General features: G+C 40.8%; 1 protein-coding gene across 1 annotated transcript in view; it reads left to right on the forward strand.

Moving 5' to 3' along the window:
- The window catches only part of GUCY1A2 (guanylate cyclase 1 soluble subunit alpha 2), a 174020-nt gene that overhangs the window by 73760 nt on the left and 81501 nt on the right, over nucleotides 1-18759 (forward strand). Inside the window, exon 5 of the mRNA XM_074860156.1 lies at nucleotides 16518-17003. Within this exon, the coding sequence (XP_074716257.1) occupies nucleotides 16518-17003 (486 nt within the window). The remainder of the gene's footprint in view (nucleotides 1-16517; nucleotides 17004-18759) is intronic.

Raw genomic sequence — 18759 nt, forward strand, 5'->3', positions numbered from 1 at the left:
ATGCATTTTGATCATTTGAGAGAGGAGGGATTTTCCACTCATTTGCAACCCTCTGTTCTAGAGCATGCTGCTGTCAGAAACAGCCTCCCTGTTAACTTCATACTACTTCAGATTAGGCCTTTTAATTGCTACAGCTCCAGAGCATCCCTTCTGGAGAGCCATGTATTTTAAAGCAGCTGGAAAACTTGTTTAAACAAATGGTAACATACTGTCTTGTGAGAGAATTTGTGTCTTCACACAGAAATAAGCAGTCATCAGTCTGCTTTTCTGTGCCATTTCCTCTTACCTGAAGCTGGGTAATCATCTTCATTTTCTCTCATTTCCTCGGTGAATACAAGAATAGTTTCTCCTTTTAAAGAAATCAACTGATCTGTGAATAATCCCATTGGTTTAAATCAAAAGTCTGTTGCAGTGTGATTAAGAACTGCTTAATTTTACTGTGCCTTTTTGTGGGGGTGATTATTCTTCTCATGGAGTACCGTGCAAGAATAGGTTATTTGGCAGAATTGGCTTATTTTTACTTATTTTAACTTTATAAATAAATCATATGATCACTCATGAGAAGCTGAGGTCCTATATTCTGTATTTACAGCACCTCAATCACTGTAATTTTGAGGGTTAGAATTTTATTTCATAGAATCATCACCTTGATAATGCAATAACATTTAATATTCCTTAAAGTGCTCTGTATACTCTTAACACTTTACTAAGAGATTATGAAAAATAATAAAATAACAAAAATTAAACATTCTGGAGGACAGTATGTCTAGCCAAATATTGCAAGTTATATTTGAAAACTATGGAAATATTTCTGGTTTTTATCTTTGTGTTAGTTCAAGTACCATGAAACATAAATGGATAATGCTCAGAACAGAGGATGGGATTTCCAGTGTAAGTGTGTAGGAAAAATATATGTATTACAGTGTACTACAGCACTCTAGCAATATCTGATATCAGTGCAAGATAATTTAAGACAAGATGTGTATTACCAGGCCCAACACTGGCCTCATCGCTTGTTGAATCCAAGTATATCATGACTTGTGCTGAAAGAGGTGAGTATTTGTGTGTCTGGGCATGTAAATGAAAGAAGCCTCTACTATGTAAGTTTACATGAGTCAGTGACTGGCCATGTAGAGCAAAACCCAAATAAATAATGAAAATGCAGTGCAACTAATAAAAACACCTGTGCCAGAGAAAGTAGGTACTACAGATGCTTAATAAAACTTAGCCTTACGGTGAATCATCACCACAGAAGGCTGCAGATGTCCAGGTAAAAACTGGAAAAACTAAGGTAAACTAATTTCCATGAAGAGAGTCTGTTTTCTTTTAGGCTCTTCTCATGGGCTCTTTTACATGAGAGATTCTAGGCAGGGTCCTTTTTCTTTCAGGAGCTATTGAAGCAAGAGCATCAAGGACCCCCCCTGCTCCTATGACCAAGGGTCAGGCAGGGTCCTTAATAACCCCAGTGGGGACTGAGAAGAGGAGGTGGGGGGAAGGAAGACGGAAACCTGCCAGTGACACTGCAAAACACACACTGCTGAATTACAGCTAAGAACAGTGCTAGGGATCTGTATTTCTACAGTAACGCCCTTGGAGGTAGTGTCAGTTTCAAACAATGTGATGAGCGGGAGGCTCATCAGCCCCTTCCATTTGCAGTAGCAGCACTGCATATAGTCTGGGTATGTCTGGAAAACTTTTGTCAAAGCCCCTTCCTGGCCAGTCCATGCCATGTAACTATCCACTGCCTTTGCAAATAAAGCACACAGCTTCATATTTCTATCAGACAGCACAGTGGACTGTTAGTTGGGTTTAATCGCCTTTGTTGAGATGTGGTATGAAATGAGGCTGCTGAATGTGGAGCAGTGATATAATCAGAGCCCTGCTCTCAGCAGTGGCAGGATCACTTTAGCTCCTGAAGGAATTCCTTTCCAACTTTTCACACACTTAGACTCAGAAGGATATTGTTACAATATTTTGGGGTTTTTTTGTTGTTGGTGGTGGTGTTTTTTCCATATGTTTACAAAAAAATACTCCAGGAACTGTTTAAAAACTTCCCAGTCAATAGCGTTGGGGACTCAGCAGTCATGAATGAGAAGGAAAGTGCTTCTGACCCTTCCAAAGGGAACAGATATACAAAACATGAAATTTTGAAAGGCATCTAGATCTTATTCTTAAAACTGACTTTTGAAATCAGGATTTTAGGCTTAAAGGCTTTAATACTCAAAGAAATATAGGAGTCAAAATGCTGAAAATTGGGGAGCTCATCAAGTCTTTCAGGGAATTCACAGATCCAAATTAGCTGCAGGTCAGTATTTGCATAAATTGGATGAAGCTGGTCCTATTGATGTGTGTACAGACAGCTTTTCCTTAGCTCCACTTAGTCTCTCAGCCTGTCATGGGTAAGCTGGCCCTAATGCAAAAGCAAGGTAGCTGTGTTAGCATCATGCTGTGCCCGAGGAAATGTTTTCTGGGGCTCAGCAGGGTGCTTCAGCTGAGGCCAGAGCACTGTGCTAGGGCATCCTGTGATTTCTGGGGCTGGCCTGGCTTGTGGTCTGCCTACCCACAGCAAGTACTGAGCACTTGCGCAAACTTCCTCTGAGGTATTTGAGGACAGAAATCCACAAGCTGAGTGGGGAGCTTCCTAAGGCAGCAGTTCTCAGCATTTCTAGAATGATCACTTCCCTTGTCCTTCACAGTAACAGCTGGTCCTCCCATTTGCATCTACACTCACACTTGCCCTGTCCTACCAACCTCCCTCCAGGCTTTGGTGGCACCCAAGCAGCAATGCTGAGCAGCTAAGACCTTGGGGACAACTTCACGTTTCTTGTCAGTCTGGGCCATTGAAACAACTTGCTTTAACGGCTTTCTCAATTTGTGCTAGAATAATCAAAGCAACAGAGACCAAACTTTGTTTTTAAAATACCACCTTCCACCTAATTCTTTTAATTTTCTTTGTCACTGTTTCAGGGAAAAATGAATTAATTGCAGTGAAGAAAATGGAAGCTAAATAGATAATTTAATGCATACAGAAATGTGAATATTCACTACATCTGGCAGCTTCACACTCCATATATATTCTATTCATAATTAAGTTAAAGGGATTTTAATGTTTGTGTTTGCTTTTCATTTCTTGATGGGTTGTAAAATAAATATATTGTGTAATTTGTTAAAAATGACATCCTTAACCTGGGACTACTAAACTAGGTCAATGCATTCTTTCCTAATTCAGATCTTTAACATGGCCTGTAAGAGACTCCACATGAAGATTGTTTTTTACTGGTACACGTCAAATATGGTAGCTAACAGAAAGTTATGGATGGAAGGTCTCCTAATGCTGTAACGTGTTGTGTTGAGCATACTGAAAGAAATTCAACATTTTTAAGAAAAATACAGAAAATTTAAAGGCCTGGTACAGTTCCCACTAAAACCAGCTGGATATATATACAGTGATTTTGGTGAGAAGTAGAATGGCTCTTTCTAATTATATCTAACTTAAGAGTGATTGGACTGGGAAAAGAATAAATTTCTTCTCCTGGTGTTCTGAAAATTTATACTGCACCAAGAGATCAGAATTGATTAATCTCGATATCAAAAGCTAATGATAGAGTCTTTTATCAAAGCTGCGAAAGTACTTGATATATGGGGTAATAAAGAGAAAAACAAAGTAAAAATACCAGCAGAGGACTCCACATCTCATCAGTTTCCTTGGTGTGGTGCTGGCAGGAATTTGGAGCAGATTTATATACTTAACATGAAATGGTGAAAGAGTTGGAGCTTGTAAGTCCTAAAGGAGAAAAATGTCGGCAAGCTAGTTAGTGCATAGGCTAAGAGATCTTTTAATCACAGGAATTTTAAGATACCTAGGTTGGTGATGAAATGTCACATCTCCTAATGGTTGCTATATATATCTGTTCTGCACAGATCAAAGGGGAAAGATGCTTCTGCTGCTCTTTGCCTGCTGTTCTCATGAATAAACATATATTCCCATTTAACCAATTCATTGTATTTTGATAAAAACAGTTTCCACAAAGAATCAAACTAACCTGGATCTGAGAAAGAAAAATATTTAGCAAGTAGTATCACAGAATGACTAAGAGTACTTTCTGATAGCAGGTCATCTCAGGCAGCTGGGACAGATCGTGTTCAAATGAGAAGCTTTTGCTAGGAGCTGAATACTGCTAGTGGAAGGATTATGTGCAAGACTGATTTATGCATCTGCACAAATCTTATGGTGAAAACCGTAGGAACTAATCCAAAAAGTAACAACACTGTGGAAAATGGGAGCCTTTCCACTGCCTTCAGTGTACTGGCACATTCCTCTGTAATCTTGCTTGATTGACATTGATAGAAATAAATAAAAATATCTGTCTTTAACAAACTAACAAATAATATTCATCAATTCTAAAGGTTTTTACAGGCATGAGATAGAGATTTGATCATGTAAATATAGATAGCATTTATATTTAACCAGATAGATAGTCTTGGTGATCTTACTTGTGCCATTATCCTGAATGGCACAAGATGTTGCAGTATAAGCTCAGTAGAAAAGCAAAGGTGTGATTTGGTGTGTTTGCACAACGTAGAGCAAAAAAGGGCCCTGTTCAGAGTAGGGTCTCCAGGGGAGTTTCAGCCCCTGGTATTTTTCTTAGCTCTGGCATGTCTGCACACTGCTGTATGGCAGCTGCACCAAAAATAAAAGAAGTCTAGATGTATGGAATGGGATGAATTTTCAGCTATAGTAAGGACTGAACCCATATGTTAGTGTCTTTCAATCAGTTACTACTGTTGTTGTATAACTCAACTGTTCTTAATTTTTTTGTTAAATAATTCAAAACAAATTGAAAGATCTTTGATGCTTGAGTAATGTAAGCAAAAGGTAATAATAAAATGACGTTTGTTTTAAAACAACAAAATGTCATAACTTAAGGGCAATCTTAAATTATACTTATTTATATTAGGCATATAATAAAAAGATTTCCCTGCAGATGCTTTGACTTTTTGTAAAATTGAGTCTAGTGGAATGTGCTGAGCATTGCCTTTCTCTGGGTGCTGGTCATTATGCTGTTTTGTAAGATAATTTCCAAAACAGGAAAAGAGAGGCAAGGTTTCAAAGAAACATTCGAGCAGACAAAGGTACTTAATGATGGTATATCATCTTCCATTCAGAAGTGGAATTTTCTGCTCGTAATTCAGCATGTTCAGACCTATCTGTATAAAGGCTAACATGGTAAGGACCAGCCTGGGCACCATTAAAGCCAGTGGTGAGCTGGGGACTCTCCATTATGTGTGTTGATCTTAATGCCATAAACACCCATCTAACTGGGGGCTGGACTGTGGCACAGACCCCCAGATCTGCTTTTGAGGCAGGATCTGTGGGCTTTTCACATTCTCTCCAGGAATCAAGAACTGAAACCACAGTTTCATTTTTTCAGATTCTTTCTTCCCTCTGCCCCCACCCCACCAAAAGCAAAACATGTTGCTTTGAGCCTCATAACTTTGCTACAGGATTTACAAGATTTTCTTTTGACTAAGTACATTGTGAGAGTCGTGCACAGAACAAACCTTTGGAAGTCAAGGAATAACAATTATAAATGATATTATAAATGATAATGCATATGAATGTTCTTAAAATATAAGCAGGTGCAGAAAAAGACATGAAATGTATTGTGTTAGGGACCATACCTATTAATTTGTCATAATTATTTCAGGTAACTTAATTGTAACCAGCATGATTTTTACCTCTGTGAAGTTGGCAAACTACATGCACATTTGTGTCTCCCTCCACCTCACTGCCTTGTCAGGCTAATGGAGATTTGTTGGAACTGAAGAACCAACTTTTCAGAAAGCTTTAATGACTTTCTCAAATGTTACATTCTTGTTTTCTCATTCTCCATTCCTTTTTTAAAATGGAAAGACAAAAGCAACAAAAATAATCCATTCCTTTTTTCTGGAAAAGACTTAAATAAGAAGTAGTGTTTAACATACATTTTACTGGAAATGTAGTGTAATTCTCTTCCATTTGTTTTTCATCAACACAGAGAGAATATTAAATATGGGAAGTTTCCCTTACACTTTGGTTGATTTGTTGTAATCAAACTGTGATGGGGTTGTAAGTATAAAAAAGGCATTTTGCTTTGGTTGAAATGCAAAATTAATACAAATGTGTGGCTTGAGGATGTCCTGTTTAGAGCATGTTTATTGCGACTGCTGTTCTCACAGTTCCTGTCAAGCAGCAGGGCTTCTGGTTTTCAGGAGTTTTTTTAAAAAGGCTCTTACCTCACTCAAAGTTATATGAATAAATAGTGAAATATCCTGTAAACTAGAATGTCCCCAGCATCTGCAGCTTCTCAGAGCAGTGGATCCTCCTCTCCATTTTAAACTTTCTGTCAAGAATATAAATCTCACTGAGAAGTTGCATGAGGCTCCTACAGTCCTTAACTTCAGATGCTATGTACTGTGTACTGTATCCTACGATTTCCAAACCTCACCATCCTTGAAGAGTTAGGCCAGCTCCACACAATTCCCAGAAGCAATCTAATCAGAGCATTGGGGAGAAAGATCTTAGGCTAAAAAAATGGGCATTTTCCCGAAAATTGTTTTCATTGCTCTTCTCCTGACGAATACAAACAGGTTTTTTTAACCCTGATGCTGTAAATTTATGACTCTGTGTTATAAATGTGGAGTGAGGCGGATAGCTGTATATCTGCATAGGGTATCCCGGCTTTTAATAACCAGCAGAGAGATGTATTATCGATACCTAAAAATCTACCACATTGATCGAAGTGTGTGCAACCTAAAAGCAGTTTTAAGGGTTTAAATAGGTTTTGCAGTGAAAGGAAAAGCAAAGAATCATAGAATATCATGAGTTGAAAGGGACCCATAAGGATCATTGAGTCCAACTCCCTGCTTCTCACAGGACTGCCTAAAACTAAACCATATGACTAAGAGCATTGTCCAGGTGCTCCTTGAACTCTGACAGGCGTTTTAGGTAAAATCTTTGCTGGGATGCTGTCAGGGCACAGCAGGGGCCAGGGGTCCCTGGGTACCAGGAGCTGTGAGGGTCCCCAGGGTGGCTGCGCACGACCTAGCAGCCAGGCCCCATCCCAACCGCCCAAGCCAGGAGGCGGCAGCCTGGGGGCAGCCCCACACGGGGCACTGGCACCTCCCTGGGCATGGGGATGGGGAAAGGCCAAGATTGGGCTGGGCCTTGAGCCCACAGATGGGCCCAGCCCAGCAGGGCCTATGGCCAGGCAGGGCAGGGCTGTGAGAGCTGGAGATCAGTCCTACAGCAGCATCGCTGAGGCAGGGTCTGACAGCCCCATGGGGCTGACATGGAGTCCTAGGCCACGGGCAGGTTGGGGGGATCCCCGGGGGACTGGGCAGGGACAGTCAGGCCAGTGGTGCATTCAGGTACATGACAGATCGTTTTTAAGTATATGAAGGTATTTATTCATGAAAAAAAATCCAATCTAATGTGGATTGTTGACTTTAAAAAGGATTTTGAAATGATCTTGGAAACACTGGTGAGTTTCTTCCTCTTGTTTTAGCAACTGTCTTTTGTTCCTCTGTGCCATGCAGCCTGTCACCAGCACCTTGTCAGACTGCTCTGCCTGTCTACCATGTTGAGTTCACCCACTCCAAGCATCCATGAGGGGAACTGACTCAGGCACACATAAAGTTGAGTTATGGCTCTTGCTATCTTGTGAAGAAAGGAATTCCTTCGAAGGAATCATCTTCCCATTATTTTTATGCCTCAGGGCTAGATTTATCTTGGACTTATCCAAGGAGGAGTCTGGAGTACCATCATAAAAGCAATTTCTGTGTCTTGAAGCAAGAAAGGAGAAATTGTAAATCATCATGATCTTTCCAGGTGTAATCCACCGTTTCCTTTTGTTTATCTAGTTGCTTTGACAGACTAATGTGCAAAGGATAGAGCCATCTCCTTTATCTCTTCCCCTTTCACATTTACTTACAGATGGCTCCATGCTTTGATTTGCCATGCATACCTATGCTTCCTGTGGAGAAGGTCCTATCTAACCCTAATTTATTCGGTTTTAGCCTGCCACACTTTTACTCTTTTGATATCAAGAAGTCGCTTTGAAGGTCCAAGTTTACAACTGAAGGTTTTTAATGGTTCTCTCATTATCATGCTCTCTCTTTTACTTTCTAGAACATGAATGCATTCCCACCAAAGTTTTGGATTTCCTAAAGGTGGGTTCCTGCAGTATTCATGCTGCCATTTTCTGTTTGCGAAGTATCTACGACGTACAGAAAATGTTAAATTTGGTCACTTTGGTCTGTAGACTGTTGCACATTATGTAACACCCCAGGGATTTCTATAAATAACCAGAAATTTGTAACAGTCACTTTGCTGCTGTGTGGAATAATGTTCTTTTGACAATAAATTGAGCTGGAAACTTGTAGGCAAATGCTGAGAGTTATACTTTCACAAGAACCTGAGCACATCCTAAGTTGTGCTGAACAAACACTAACTAGTTTATTCAACTGCGTTAGGCATCAGCTGAAAAAATAGTTTTTCAGTTCTGTGGAGATGATACATATTTCTCTTAGCTTTTTCGATAAAACATAGGTGTAATGGAAGCTTGTGTTTTGTTATGATTTTTATATTGAATTAAGATGCTTTTTGACTACAGATAAGATAGCGAATCAGGACTTCATTTGAATATGAATTGTTCTTATTTACATGAATCTTTCTCCACAGTTAGTTCTGCTGGCTGTGGCTCTGACTTACCCCACTCTACAAGCAGAGCTGGAGTATTGGAGAGATTGTAATGTCTGTTCCTTTTTCTCTGTTTAAGGTCAGAGTCTTGTTCTGCCTGTGTTGGTGGTCAGCCAGCCACAGAACAGAGTTAACTTTACAGGCACAACAAGTTTTGGTTTATCTAATTGATTTGAGATTTGGAGCATTTAAAATAGAGATGTTTTAGACCAATAGAGGACATGTACTTCCCTCAGTGTATGTATATAATGACATTTAGGTGTCTTTAAATACACAGGAATATCTTTATTGCTATGAAGTAAGTTTATTCTGATGGGGGTAGACTCATCTGACCAGTGCAGGCATCTATGTTCAAGCCTTGTGCTTCCTTTACAACAGAGAAATGTAGGTATTTTTACACATGAGACACAATTCAGTTGACCCTGACTTAGACATCTTGCATGGATCACCTGTTGTTGCCTGTAAGAAGAGTAGTAACTAGTTTAGTTGTAAACTAAGTGAAGCAAAGAATTCCACGCTATCCACACTTGCATTGCATTAATTATCCCAGAAATGAGTTGTGTAGTTTTTGTTTGAAGACACAATGATACCCTCCTTCCTCTCTCCTTCCTGTTTCCACTTTGATTTCTGTTAAGTCACTGGTTCATCCTTCTGCTTCCCAGCAAGATTGATCACCTTTGGCAGGTCTCGCAAATCTCCGGTACTGGAGAATCCAGATCTTCACCGCTTGATGTTTCCATTCTCACTGTCCCTATGAACAGAAGAATATCCAACAGGAAACTATTTTTTTTCCACTTTGAGCCTTTTACTTCTCGTTCATTTCATAGTAACAGAAGATTGAGATTGGAAGGGACCTCTGCAGGTCATGTTGTTCAACCTTCTGCATAAGCAAGGCCCCTAGAGCCAGTTGCCCAGGACTGTGTCCAGAAGGCTTTTGAATATCTCCAATGATGGAGACTCCACAACATTCCTGGGCAACCTGTGCCCAGTGCTTGGTCACCCTCTGTAAAAAAAGTGTTTCCTGATGTTCAGAGGGAACCTCCTGTGTGTCAGTTTGTGCCCAATGCCTCTTGTCCTGTCTCTGGGCACCACTGAAAAGAGCCTGGCTCTGTCATCTTTGCACCCTCCCTTCAGATATTTACATACATGGATAAGATCCTCCTGAGCCTTCTCATCTCCAGGCTAAACAGTCTCAATTCTCTCAGCCTTTTCTCATAGGACAGATGCCCCAGTCCCTTAATCATCTTTGTTGCCCTTTGCTGGATACTCTCCGGCATGTCCATGTCTCTTGTTCTGAGGAGCCCAGCACTGGACACAGCACTCCAGGTGTGGCCTCAGCAGTGCTGAGCAGAGGGGAAGAATCACCTCCCTCAACCTGCTGCAGCACTCATCCTACGGGAGTCCAGAGTAGTGTTAGCCTTTGACGCAAGAGCCCATTGCTGTCTTATGTTCAACTTGGTGTCCACCAGGACCTCCAGGTCCTTTTCTGCAAAGCTTTCCCCACTGGATTTGTAGAATAGTGTGACCTTTTTGCATCAGCTCTTAGTGTATTTGAGGAGTTTCATATCCCCACACTGAGATTTTCCTTCTTTGGGGTAAACCATCACATTTTTTCAATTTTTTTTGTAGGTCATATTTTCTAGACCTTTGTCGTGGTTTGAACCCACAGGGCAACTGAGCACCACGCAGCTGTTCGCTCACCCTTTCACCCTCAGGAATGGGAAGGAGAAAATAAAGTAAAAGGCTCAGGAATCAAGATAAGGACAGGGAGGGATGATTCACCATTATTGTCACAGGCAAAAGAGAGAATTCTTAGGGGAAGAAAAAGAACATCACTTTAATTCAAACACTAACAACAACACTTAACAGACAGAGTAGGACAGTGGGAAGCATTGCCACATCTTAAAAACACCTTCCCCCACCCCCCTCTTCTTCCTGGGTTCAGTTTTGTTCCAGATCTCTCTATCTCCTCCCCCACCAGCAGCACAGGGCTGCAGAGAATGGGGGTTATGGTCAGTCCACAGTGGGAGGACCACTCGCATTCTCCCCTGCTCCCGTGTGGTGTCCTTCTCACAGGAGACAGTCCTCCACAAGCTTTCTCTTGGGCTGCAGCCATTCCCAAGCTGCTCTGGTGTGGGTCACTCCCGTGTGTTGCAGTCTTCCCAGCGCTGGACTACAACAGCAGGAGCTTCTTCCCATAGAGTCCCAGCCTTCTTCGGGCACAGCTGCCTGCCCTGGCATGGGGACCTCCACAGGCTGCAGGTTGACATCTGCTCCACCATGGACCTCCATGGTGTCAGGGGGTGTGGCCCTGCCATCTCACCATGGGATACAGGGGGGCTCTCTGCATCAACACAACCCCCCCTTCCTCCTCCTCTCTTCCACTGACCTCAGTGTTTGCATAGGTGTCCTCCTTGCAACTCTTCCTCCCAAATCCCAACTTCTCTTCTCAGGTTCCCCTTCTTAAATACATTATCGCAGAGGTGCAGCCACCATTGCTGATTGGCTCGGCCTTGGCCAGAGGCGGGTCTGCCTTGGAGCCAGGGGAGCTTTCCAGAAGCCTCTCACAGGGGGCCACCGCTGTAGCCCCCTCCTCTGCTACAAAAAACCCCGCCACACAAACCCAGCACAACCTTTCATCACATTCTTTGCTCTTCAGCAGACTCTCCAATTGATCCACCCCTTTGTTATACCAAACACAAACAGATTTGCCCACCTGGGGACTGAATATTGATGGTCAGAGCATAAGTATTACTCCTTGTGTTTTGCAAGCTATATTCTTATTTATATAGTCCTGTATAGTGTTTTCTTTCTTAATGACAGGATGACTTGTTGGCTTACATTCATCTGTTTCACTCTGTAGACTCTGGGCCATCTTCTTAGGAACTGTTAGCCTGCCTATATTTTTTGCAGTTGATTATTTCTGCCTAAGCATATTCATTGCCCTTGTTTTGAATTCTGATTTTAGCCCATTCCTCCAATTTAAGAGATTTTTTTTTTTAATTCCAGTGTTGTCCATCATACTTTCAGCCCTTCTTCTAAATGTGTCACCTGGAAACACGACAAGCAGAGTCATTACATTGCTTTCTGGCAGTGTGCTGTTGCCTTGTCCAGTGCTCACAGAATCCCCTAAGCCCCTAACTGCTCAAATACTTTTGAATATCTTGCTGTAAATGTCCCCGAGACACTGCCATGTATCCTATAGGTCATTCAGAGAAGTGAATCCAGCTGTTTTAAAATTTTCGCTAGCAGCTGGTTCACCTTTCTAAAAGTCACCTTATACTCTCATCCTCAGTGTGCAGCAATGTGGGGTTTTTTTTCTGAGCTTATGTTATTTTATTTGTACCTTGAAGTGATGACGGTGTCCAGGTTGATTTGTCATAAGGTGATTTTCCCCCAATCTTCCCAGTCCTCTAAATAATTATGGGCCTGTTAAAGAAACAGCTTTGTTTATTCTCATTGAACCTGTTCATTGTATGAAGTACAGCATGCATGTGTAACTGTTTACAAAAGTGTGGCCTAGCACTGTAAATTACCTAACCTACTCCCAATAAAAAATGCTAGGAAAAGGCTGTAATAACAGTTTGAGAGGGATTATGTACTGATCAAAGTCAAAGCAGCAGCTCCATTAGAATGTGTGAATTGCAGAGGCTGCAGAATACATGGCCTGGCCTAATGACAAAGAAAATTATTTTTTAAACCCCCAATTCGTCTTCAGAAATATTGTCTCATATTTCCCTTAATATTTTCCAGAAGGTGTGTACACCTTCTCTCAGTCACTATTCTGAAACTTGTGTCTTTGTACAAAGAAGTATTCCTTTCCATCAGTGCAACGAATCACGCTTTTCCTCGTGCTTTTCCTTAAAGACTAGGCAGTGGAGCTGGCATTAAATTCATAAGCTTTTGATCCATACTTAATCCTAGGGTGGCATGCATCCAGAGCATGCAGAGCGTTGGATATTGTGTACCTAATGAAGTAGCTGTTGGTGTACAGCACAGCAGGATACTCTCTCATGTTCTCAAACATCAGCTTTAGAGTCTGTTGGTGTTCCCTGGGTGGGTCTTTGGGGAGAGAGGCTGAAAGAGTTCCTGAGAAGCAGGGCATTCTATTTACTTCCCTTTCTTTGCAGTGGGTTTGCAGGAAAGTAGAATTCAGCAAGGTTTTTTGGTTTTCATCCTAGAGCTACTTAGGCTGCAACCATCATTTCACAGCAACATAATCCTGTAAAATACAATGTGTAATTGTTCATTTCAAAATGTGCTCTTAAACCATTCAGAGAATGTCCTCTGAAAACAGTGGAATTATTTGCACTTTATTTGGTGAGAGTGTAGTTAAAGAGACAGAAAAGCAATGAAATGTAGCAGTAATGAAATACAACTGGAGAGAGAAATGTTTCAATCTTTCTCTGTTTATAAGAAAGATAGATGATGTAATCCTGATTGCCTGTAGGCTTACAGTCCAGGTATAAAGCAGTCCAGCTCTGGGAGATGCCCAGAAGTGTGACTTTCTATGGCAAGCTTCAGGCAAATCTGTTACTTCATTCAGTTATACTTTAAGATACAGAGAAGGATACAAGAGACAAGAGAGTCCAAAGAAAAGAGATGGAGGTTATGTTGAATCACAGTTGCAGACCAAAGCCCTCTAGAAAGAGTCTGAATCATCTCAGAAACTTCTTTGGAAAGGAAAGGACTTTGCAAAAACTGAGAAGAGTGATGCAGTCTTAGCTCTTCTCTACTGTTGTGCTTTAGGAGACCTGAGTTTTGCTCCCCAGGCAAGCTGAGGCAGCTTTGCTTCTGCTATCCAGTTCCCTGATTTGGCACTTGAAGAGACTAGCAGGCCATTTTCTAAAAAAACCCCTCAGTCATCAAGAGAGAGCAGGGCATCATAATCACTAATGGAACATGAAAGGAGTGATAGGAAGCATCAATAATTCCTGTTAAGCAGAGCAAATGATAATAATATTCAGAGAATAAAGCCGAAATAGCACTGAACCTTTGACACTTTTAGGAAACCAGGCAGTTGTGTAGGGAGAATATATTTGCAGAGTTTCTAAAAATGCTTTAGAAACCCTCAATCTTGTTGAAGCAGGGGCTCAGCTCACTTGGGCAGAACAGTTTATTATTAGGCATTTTACAGGATTGTGTGTGTCTTCCATTGCTTCTCACACATAAGTCTCAAAATGTGTTATAGGGTGGTCAGTATCATTGTTCCTGCTGTGCTGAAAGGCCAAATAAGCACTCAGAGTTGATAATTTGCTTGGAGCTACCCAGAAGCAAAGCGTAGGACTCCAGAGTGCCTGCTGAGTACGTTATTCACTAGATCACTGTTCCCTGAAAAGAATCCACCCAGGGAAGGTTGGCACAATATATTCACACTGACAGAGATCACATCAAAGAGTTTGACACCTCAAACTGACAAAGGTGAAGCAAGAGCACAGAGTGATGCATTAATTTTCTTCTAGTCTTACAGCAGGTTAACACAAGAAACAGCTCCAAGCCAGGTGCTGTGCCTTGCTGACAAGCAGCCCACGCCCCAGGCCAGGCTGGCTCAGCCAGGGTCTGTGGTCACACTCTCTCTCTCTGAGTTCACACTATTTTCACCTGGAGGTGGAAGAGAGAAGTGATAATATGAGATACATTTATTTTGCACACAAGTGAAGTTCTAGGAACAGAAAAGAGAAAAACTCTCTGGCAGAGGGAAACAAAATAAGAGGATTTAGAAATGACATACCATGTATTTCATATTTGTCAATTTGTACTTAAAACAGTTTCGCATGCGCCCTTTGAAAGCGTGAGGCTGCATGCATGAAGAAAGCACCTATTTTCCTTATGTTTCGAGCAGGGAGCCATATGTTTTAAAAATTAAAAAGAACAATTAGTCTCAGAGAATTAAATCTGCTCATCTAGGTAGCTGACTGGCTTTCTCACAGACATGGCTGTCCCAGAACGAAGCTGAGGAAACATTAGTAGGTGTGTGGGAACGTAAATTAAGAAAATTCTCAATTTTAATTATTTTAATTTACTTTTATTTTCTGAGTTCCTAGGCTGACATCAGAAGTTACATCTGTTGGGTTGCTAGCAGTGTGGGTTATGGAGGCAGAGGGCATGGGGACAGGGTAGGCTCAGTCCCCATGTTGACAGTAGAATCTCCGATGACAGCATATTATCTGATGTAAGAAATCCCCAAGAGAAACAGGAGCTTCCCAATGTCTCCCCCAAACATGGAAAGTACCATGTAGGGGTAGCTGTCAGCTCAGCAGGAGCTTCCAGGCCTCTGAACACTTAAATCACATAATTATTACAGACACCTCTGGATTCGCTGCTTGAGGTTTTCCTGTTTTCCTTGGAAGGATTATGGATGGAAGGAGGATTAAATGATAAAGTGAATCATGTGAGAGTGAGGGAATGCCTACATGATGAAAGAAAGGGTGACTGGAGGAGACTTTTTCATTTCAGTGGATTGTGTGGAATAGAAAAATACAGATTTAAGGCATTATGGTGACTAACACTGTTCTTAGATGCACAAGGTTTGTGTGTTGTGCCTGATTTAGCTATGAGATCCTTGGCGTAAGGCCTGTGGGGTTTTTTTAGATCACCTAGCATAGTATTGCCCTGGTCTTGGTGTGGTCCTGGAATGAAAACATCAATGATGATTGTTTTTCGTGGCAGAGGCTATGGCAGGCTGCATTTACAAAGAGATATAGTTTATCTGATTTAATTATTTTCTGGTTAAACAAAACATGTTCATCTTAGTTTTCTGTTTGGTTTTGTTTTCTGAATACTATATTCAGGTGAGAAATGTCCTTTGCAGTGTTTGACAGTTACTTTTGTGTGACCCAAGTAAGTTACTAAAACTCAGAATGTATGTAGCCCCAAACGTCAAATATATCATTGCAGTTGGTTTTCAGTGTCCATTTCAGTCTCGTAGTTTTGTGCTCAACTGCCGTCACGAAGCAAGAGGTTATAAGCCAGGGCCTCGTTGGTATCAGCCACTGAACAGCACTCAAAACATCTAGCCATTTACCAAGCAAACACAAAATCTATAAACCAGTGTGATGAACCACCTGCTACTCCTTTCCTACTGTTCCTTCTTCTGTTCTGCAGATACAAATTACATGAATCTATATCACCAAGAAATCCGCAGACTCTAACAGAATGTCAACCTTCAACTCTACTGCATGTTTGAAAAGGCAAATAGGAAATAGGAGCACTGGTATATTTTTTCCATGCCATTCATTATTTTATGGAGTTCTTTCTCACATTTATTCTTATTCGATTCCTCTATAACATGACCACATTTGACTTAGTAGCTGTTTTGCTACTAAGAACAGAAGATACTTCACCATTTCAGTAACCTGCTTTCAGATAGTTGTCATTTCCCTTTAATTTTGTGCTTTTAATAATTTATAGCTAAGTAACAAGAAGGAGCTGCTCTGGAAATTGCTTTTAAGGCTAGGTACATTCCAGAAGCAAAATACAGAAGCATTGTTAACATACCATTCTGAGAAATACATGTTATTGTGGTTGTTTTCTTATATAAATGGGTTGAAATAGAATCCAACATCTGATTTGGGAAAGCTTTTGTGTCAGTATAGGCTATTTTCTGACTCACCTTGGTGAGTGGACTATGTGAGTCTCATTCCTTGAATAGGTGAGTGTATAAAAGACTACAGTTTATGTTTATCAATTTTAGCTGAAAGAGGATGGGGAAAGTAAAATGGGGATCCACATCTATCAGCTATTTTTTCCTTTTTTAAACTCCATTTTTATTTTGCAGGTGATGGAAATTAAAGGACAAATGATTCACGTGCCAGAATCAAACTCAATTTTGTTTCTGGGTTCCCCCTGTGTGGACAAGCTGGATGAACTGATGGGCCGAGGCCTCCATCTTTCAGACATACCTATCCATGATGCTACTCGCGATGTCATATTGGTTGGAGAGCAAGCAAAGGCCCAGGACGGCTTGAAAAAACGAATGGATAAGCTGAAGGCAACACTAGAATGTACACACCAAGCCCTGGAAGAGGAGAAAAAGAAAACAGTAGATCTCCTTATTTCTATCTTCCCTGAAGAGGTGGCTCAGCAGTTGTGGCAGGGGCAGCAGGTTCAGGCCAGGAAGTTTGATGACGTCACCATGCTCTTCTCGGACATCGTTGGCTTCACTGCCATCTGTGCGCAGTGCACGCCCATGCAGGTCATCAGCATGCTGAATGAACTCTACACACGGTTTGACCATCAGTGTGGATTCCTGGACATCTACAAGGTAATAGCTCAGGTCCTAAGTTAGCAAAATCTAATTGCAACTGAGATAGAAAAAAATCCCAGTAGCCATCTTCCTAAATTACAGACCCTCACTATAAAAACAGAAAGGCAATATTTTTGTTTTGCATGAAAAAAAAATCTGAAATATGCCCATTGAAAATCAAATACTCTGATGCTGAGCTTCCCTCATGCCTCATATTCCCATTTTCCTATAGGAATGTACACCTCCTGTATTATAGCCAGGTTTCCTTTAGGTGTCACAACAGCCACAGTGTCCTAAGGATGATGAAGTGCACAGTGATGATCCTAGCCCAAGCTGCAGCTCCTGGAAGGCACTCAAATACTTCCTGTCTCAAATGAAACTTGAATGATTTAGGGTTTAGGCACTTACCTTTCCCCTGAAAGAATTCAAATTTTCAATAAAGAGCAGGTCATTCACTATAAAACTGTTATAAGAGATTTAAACTTCCACTGAAAAACAGGAAGAGGACAGCAGATGTCCATTCACATGTAATGAGTGGAACATGGTACTGGAGTGCCATGCTCCTTCACTACTCTGCAAAAAAGGGGATGTTGCATGTGTTGGTCCTGTTACAGGCTTCATTACCTTCACTTCTCTTTAGTGGATTTGGTGTCCAGTATGTATTTGAGAGAAAAAAGAAGGTAGGTAGAATTTAATAAATGAACTCAAGATATTATCTGTGTAATTATCCTGTGAACTCTACAGAGAATATATTTTATATATGGAATACCTTTAATTTTGTGATAGGAAAAGCAGAGCAAATGTCTTTTTATAACTGAATGCACCAAACAAAAAAAATGTAGTTCTAAAATAATATATTGACTTCATTTTCTGTCTGAAGCTTGTGAAGTCAATCGTGTTTTCAACCTGTTTCAAATAGTATTTGTTGATAGGCTATAGAGAAAAGGTTTTCACAACAGTGACGTCCCTTTTATTTTTAGCCCCTAATCCACTTTAAAAGGCATCCAAAAATACTAATTACCCACCTAAATAATAATTGTGGCTGAAAAGTTACAATACATACCACAGATAGAACTGAACATGGTATAGATACAGGTGGTTAGGACAGCATATCAGAGTAAAAGACCACACTGTAAGAAAGTTTTGTGCTCTTGGGCTAGGGATTTGTGTTACTAACACTCAGAAGCCAAAGGCCATGTTGGGAGAGGGCTATAATGGAAGGTACCAACACTCATTTGAGAATTGTTGCGGTGATACAGTCAGAAAAGATTGGAAGCTTGATCTCGGTTTGTATTAGTCTGATGTTCCTGCACTGGATCTTGAGCCAGCTCTGAGAACAGGACTTGAGGAACTTCTGACCCACAGTCAAGAATGATATCTAGTGACCCTGCTTCACACGCTGTATCTGGTATATGGGTGTAGTTAGTGTTTTCCCAGATGATTAGTTTTAGTTAGCTGTTTTGAGGCATTCAGGACATTCTTTGTTGAAATGGCAATAGGAAATAAAGTATTTAAAACTCTGTGACCTGTTTGGAAGGAAGGTTAGTTGAGTCCTGTGAGAACACTAAGAAGGAATGTTTATACATAGGTCGTGAATGTTGTATTATTTAGACCATGGCTTTCTTCCTTTCACCTAGCTTTGTGCCTCTTTAGATAGAAAGATATTACTGTATGGAAATACAGTCCTGACCAATGAAATGAGATGATAACTGCTAAGATAGGCAAGATAAGATTTATGCATTCAGAAAAGAAATAAACACTCAAAAAAGTTAAG

Source organism: Strix uralensis, chromosome 2, assembly GCF_047716275.1.
Source record: "Strix uralensis isolate ZFMK-TIS-50842 chromosome 2, bStrUra1, whole genome shotgun sequence".
Classification (NCBI taxonomy): Eukaryota; Metazoa; Chordata; class Aves; order Strigiformes; family Strigidae; genus Strix; species Strix uralensis.